Here is a 6,000-nt window from a genome sequence, read left to right as displayed (position 1 = left end):
AGAGGAAAGGGAGGGAGGAGAGGAAAGGGAGGGAGGAGAGGAAAGCGAGGGAGGAGGGGAAAGGGAGGGAGGAGAGAAAAGCGAGGGAGGAGAGGAAAGCGAGGGAGGAGAGGAAAGGGAGGGAGGAGGGGAAAGCGAGGGAGGAGGGGAAAGCGAGGGAGGAGGGGAAAGGGAGGGAGGAGAGGAAAGCGAGGGAGGAGAGGAAAGCGAGGGAGGAGAGGAAAGCGAGGGAGGAGAGGAAAGGGAGGGAGGAGAGGAAAGCGAGGGAGGAGAGGAAAGCGAGGGAGGAGAGGAAAGGGAGGGAGGAGAGGAAAGGGAGGGAGGAGAGGAAAGCGAGGGAGGAGAGGAAAGCGAGGGAGGAGAGGAAAGCGAGGGAGGAGAGGAAAGGGAGGGAGGAGAGGAAAGGGAGGGAGGAGAGGAAAGCGAGGGAGGAGAGGAAAGCGAGGGAGGAGAGGAAAGCGAGGGAGGAGAGGAAAGGGAGGGAGGAGAGGAAAGCGAGGGAGGAGAGGAAAGCGAGGGAGGAGGGGAAAGGGAGGGAGGAGAGGAAAGGGAGGGAGGAGAGGAAAGGGAGGGAGGAGAGGAAAGGGAGGGAGGAGAGGAAAGGGAGGGAGGAGAGGAAAGGGAGGGAGGAGAGGAAAGGGAGGGAGGAGAGGAAAGGGAGGGAGGAGAGGAAAGCGAGGGAGGAGGGGAAAGGGAGGGAGGAGAGGAAAGCGAGGGAGGAGAGGAAAGCGAGGGAGGAGAAGAAAGGGAGGGAGGAGAGGAAAGCGAGGGAGGAGGGGAAAGCGAGGGAGGAGAGGAAAGCGAGGGAGGAGAGGAAAGGGAGGGAGGAGAGGAAAGCGAGGGAGGAGAGGAAAGCGAGGGAGGAGAGGAAAGCGAGGGAGGAGAGGAAAGCGAGGGAGGAGAAGAAAGCGAGGGAGGAGAGGAAAGCGAGGGAGGAGAGGAAAGCGAGGGAGGAGAGGAAAGCGAGGGAGGAGAGGAAAGCGAGGGAGGAGGGGAAAGCGAGGGAGGAGGGGAAAGCGAGGGAGGAGAGGAAAGCGAGGGAGGAGAGGAAAGCGAGGGAGGAGGGGGAAGCGAGGGAGGAGAGGAAAGCGAGGGAGGAGAGGAAAGCGAGGGAGGAGGGGAAAGGGAGGGAGGAGAGGAAAGCGAGGGAGGAGAAGAAAGCGAGGGAGGAGGGGAAAGGGAGGGAGGAGAGGAAAGCGAGGGAGGAGAGGAAAGCGAGGGAGGAGAGGAAAGCGAGGGAGGAGAGGAAAGCGAGGGAGGAGGGGAAAGCGAGGGAGGAGAAGAAAGCGAGGGAGGAGAGGAAAGCGAGTGAGGAGGGGAAAGCGAGGGAGGAGAAGAAAGCGAGGGAGGAGAGGAAAGCGAGGGAGGAGAGGAAAGCGAGGGAGGAGAGGAAAGCGAGGGAGGAGGGGAAAGCGAGGGAGGAGAAGAAAGCGAGGGAGGAGAGGAAAGCGAGGGAGGAGAGGAAAGCGAGGGAGGAGGGGGAAGCGAGGGAGGAGAGGAAAGCGAGGGAGGAGGGGAAAGCGAGGGAGGAGGGGAAAGCGAGGGAGGAGTGGAAAGCGAGGGAGGAGAAGAAAGCGAGGGAGGAGAGGAAAGGGAGGGAGGAGGGGAAAGGGAGGGAGGAGAGGAAAGGGAGGGAGGAGGGGAAAGGGAGGGAGGAGAGGAAAGGGAGGGAGGAGGGGAAAGGGAGGGAGGAGAGGAAAGGGAGGGAGGAGAGGAAAGGGAGGGAGGAGAGGAAAGGGAGGGAGGAGGGGAAAGGGAGGGAGGAGAGGAAAGGGAGGGAGGAGAGGAAAGGGAGGGAGGAGAGGAAAGGGAGGGAGGAGGGGAAAGGGAGGGAGGAGAGGAAAGGGAGGGAGGAGGGGAAAGGGAGGGAGGAGAGGAAAGGGAGGGAGGAGGGGAAAGGGAGGGAGGAGAGGAAAGGGAGGGAGGAGAGGAAAGGGAGGGGGGAGAGGAAAGCGAGGGAGGAGAGGAAAGCGAGGGAGGAGAGGAAAGGGAGGGAGGAGGGGAAAGGGAGGGAGGAGAGGAAAGGGAGGGAGGAGAGGAAAGCGAGGGAGGAGAGGAAAGCGAGGGAGGAGAGGAAAGGGAGGGAGGAGAGGAAAGGGAGGGAGGAGAGGAAAGGGAGGGAGGAGAGGAAAGCGAGGGTGGAGAGGAAAGCGAGGGTGGAGAGAACAGCTGCCTGCCAGACCAGTTGGCACTAGATGGAAATAGTAAAAAAAATAATATACTCTTCAGTTGTTTTTATAAGCACCATTAAATAGAGCTGAGACTAGCACTCTGCTACCCTGTCTACCCTGTCTACCCCCCCCCCCCCCCCACACACACCATCTACCCCTAAAGCCCAGCCTCTCTTACCATTTACGTTGGAAGAAACGCTGTTTCTCAGAACACTGTTTAATAAAAAACCTGTTGATTGGCTCTTTAGATAATCAGACGTGTTGATTGGCTCTTTAGATAATCAGACGTGTTGATTGGCTCTTTAGATAATCAGACGTGTTGATTGGCTCTTTAGATAATCAGACGTGTTGATTGGCTCTTTAGATAATCAGACGTGTTGATTGGCTTTTTAGATAATCAGACGTGTTGATTGGCTCTTTAGATAATCAGACCTGTTGATTGGCTTTTTAAATAATCATTATTGTTGATTGGCTCTTTAGATAATCAGACCTGTTGATTGGCTTTTTAAATAATCATTATTGTTGATTGGCTCTTTAGATAATCAGACCTGTTGATTGGCTTTTTAAATAATCATTATTGTTGATTGGCTCTTTAGATAATCAGACCTGTTGATTGGCTCTTTAAATAATCCTTATTGTTGATTGGCTCAGTAAATAATCAGACCTGTTTCCTATAAAAGAAGACCTCTGTTTGTGTTTGACTGGGTTTACTAGCTGTTACCATTCAGTCCAACAACACTTGACGTGCTGTGTGTACGTGTGTGTGTGTGTGTGTGTGTGTGTGTGTGTGTGTGTGTGTGTGTGTGTGTGTGTGTGTGTGTGTGTGTGTGTGTGTGTGTGTGTGTGTGTGTGTGTGTGTGTGTGTGTGTGTGTATACATGTGTGTGTGTGTGTGTGTACATGTGTGTGTGTACATGTGTGTGTGTGTGTGTGTGTGTGTGTGTGTGTACGTGTGTGTACGTGTGTGTGTGTGTGTGTGTGTGTGTGTGTACATGTGTGTGTGTACATGTGTGTGTGTGTGTGTGTGTGTGTGTGTGTGTGTCTGTACTCACTCCGAGGCTCGCGGGGTCCGTCCACGGTGACTTTAATGGCTCGATGGTACGTTGCTACTTGAGGAGGGTTGGTGAACACGGTGATGGTCAGCGTGAAGCTCTTTCCTGTGGAAACATACTGAGTCAGAGGGGTCGGCCAATCAGACATACTGAGTGAGAGGGGTCGGCCAATCAGACATACTGAGTCAGAGGGGTCGGCCAATCAGACATACTGAGTCAGAGGGGTCGGCCAATCAGACATACTGAGTCAGAGGGGTCGGCCAATCAGACATACTGAGTCAGAGGGGTCGGCCAATCAGACATACTGAGTCAGAGGGGTCGGCCAATCAGACATACTGAGTCAGAGGGGTCGGCCAATCAGACATACTGAGTCAGAGGGGTCGGCCAATCACCTGCATTCATTACTTCAAACATCAGACATACTGAGTCAGAGAGGTCGGCCAATCAGACATACTGAGTCAGAGGGGTCGGCCAATCAGACATACTGAGTCAGAGGGGTCGGCCAATCAGACATACTGAGTCAGAGGGGTCGGCCAATCAGACATACTGAGTCAGAGGGGTCGGCCAATCAGACATACTGAGTCAGAGGGGTCGGCCAATCAGACATACTGAGTCAGAGGGGTCGGCCAATCAGACATACTGAGTCAGAGGGGTCGGCCAATCAGACATACTGAGTCAGAGGGGTCGGCCAATCAGACATACTGAGTCAGAGAGGTCGGCCAATCAGACATACTGAGTCAGAGGGGTCGGCCAATCAGACATACTGAGTCAGAGGGGTCGGCCAATCAGACATACTGAGTCAGAGGGGTCGGCCAATCACCTGCATTCATTACCTCAAACATCAGACATACTGAGTCAGAGGGGTCGGCCAATCAGACATACTGAGTCAGAGGGGTCGGCCAATCAGACATACTGAGTCAGAGGGGTCGGCCAATCAGACATACTGAGTCAGAGGGGTCGGCCAATCAGACATACTGAGTCAGAGGGGTCGGCCAATCAGACATACTGAGTCAGAGGGGTCGGCCAATCAGACATACTGAGTCAGAGGGGTCGGCCAATCAGACATACTGAGTCAGAGGGGTCGGCCAATCAGACATACTGAGTCAGAGGGGTCGGCCAATCAGACATACTGAGTCAGAGGGGTCGGCCAATCAGACATACTGAGTCAGAGGGGTCGGCCAATCACCTGCATTCATTACTTCATTCACCACCCTCTTGATTCAACAGTAAGGCAACCTAGTTGGGAAGAGATTTTCGATCTACCGATACCATGGCACATATTTACAAACTGTTTATAAACTGATACGCTAAAACGACGCCAGATTCAAAACACTTTTTCTTTTATAATACTAAATTCTTGCTACCAATATAATGTTTGATATATTGGGGATACAACCATCCCAGCTCTGCAGATCTGGATGTGAAGAGACCGATTCATGAGATCATTTGTTCTGGTACTTTCCATATGTAGCTTTGGTCACAGGTCCAGAAATGGCTACAGAATTATAACCTTTACTTGGATCTAACTCTGAAAATAGCACTGCTGGGTGATTTAAAAAAGTCACAGTCGATCAATCAATAATATAATAATAATACCCTTAGCAACAAAAAAAATCATTTTTAATTTAACGGAGAGATCTGTAGAAACTATGAAAATAGTTTGATTAATATAGGAGTAAGACCTATATAGTAATATATAGTAATATGGGAGTAATATAGGAGCAATATGAGAAAACATCAGACTGATATAGGAATAGGAATAGGAATAGGATAGGAGTAATATAGGAGTAGGATAGGAGTAATATAGGAGTAGGATAGGAGTAATATAGGAGTAGGATAGGAGTAATATAGGAGTAGGATAGGAGTAATATAGGAGTAGGATAGGAGTAATATAGGAGTAGGATAGGAGTAATATAGGAGTAGGATAGGAGTAATATAAGAGTAGGATAGGAGTAATATAGGAGTAATATAGGAGTAATATAGGAGTAGGATAGGAGTAATATAGGAGTAGGATAGGAGTAATATAGGAGTACTATAGGAGTAGGATAGGAGTAATATAGGAGTAGGATAGGAGTAATATAGGAGTAGGATAGGAGTAATATAGGAGTAATATAGGAGTAGGATAGGAGTAATATAGGAGTAATATAGGAGTAGGATAGGAGTAATATAGGAGTAATATAGGAATAATATAGGAGTAATATAGGAGTAATATAGGAGTAGGATAGGAGTAATATAGGAGTAATATAGGAGTAATATAGGAGTAGGATAGGAGTAATATAGGAGTAGGATAGGAGTAATATAGGAGTAGGATATGAGTAATATAGGAGCAATAGGAGTAAAATCAGACTGATATAGAGTAGGATAGGAGTAGGATAGGAGTAATATAGGAGTAAGAGAAGAGTAATATAGGAGTAATATAGGAATAGGATAGGAGTAGGATAGGAGTAGGTAGGAGTAAAATAGGTGTGTGTATAGTGTGTATAGTGTGTATAGTGTATGTAGTGTGCATAGTGTGTATAGTGTGTAGTGTGTATAGTGTATATAATGTGTGTAGTGTGTATAGTGTGTATAGTGTGTATAGTATGTATAGTGTGTATAGTGTATAGTGTATAGTGTGTATAGTGTGTATAGTGTGTGTAGTGTGCATAGTGTGTGTATAGTGTGTGTAGTGTGTAGTGTCTATAGTGTGTATAGTGTGTATAGTGTGTATAGTAGGTGTAGTGTGTGTAGTGTGTATAGTGTGTATAGTGTGTATAGTGTGTGTAGTGTGTGTAGTGT

At 49.4% G+C, this 6,000-nt stretch overlaps 1 protein-coding gene across 6 annotated transcripts in view; it reads right to left on the bottom strand.

The window, feature by feature from the left end:
- The window catches only part of LOC129825591 (runt-related transcription factor 2-like), a 237,786-nt gene that overhangs the window by 93,419 nt on the left and 138,367 nt on the right, over nucleotides 1–6,000 (bottom strand). For all 6 annotated transcript variants that reach the window (XM_055885793.1, XM_055885792.1, XM_055885795.1 and 3 more), the window contains one exon: nucleotides 3,223–3,327. In XM_055885793.1, coding sequence (XP_055741768.1) covers nucleotides 3,223–3,327 — 105 coding nt within the window. The remainder of the gene's footprint in view (nucleotides 1–3,222; nucleotides 3,328–6,000) is intronic.

This window comes from Salvelinus fontinalis, chromosome 27 (assembly GCF_029448725.1).
Source record: "Salvelinus fontinalis isolate EN_2023a chromosome 27, ASM2944872v1, whole genome shotgun sequence".
In the NCBI taxonomy this organism is placed as follows: Eukaryota; Metazoa; Chordata; class Actinopteri; order Salmoniformes; family Salmonidae; genus Salvelinus; species Salvelinus fontinalis.
The sequence above is the reverse complement of the archived record's forward strand: the minus strand, read 5'-3'. Positions and strand labels throughout refer to the sequence as shown.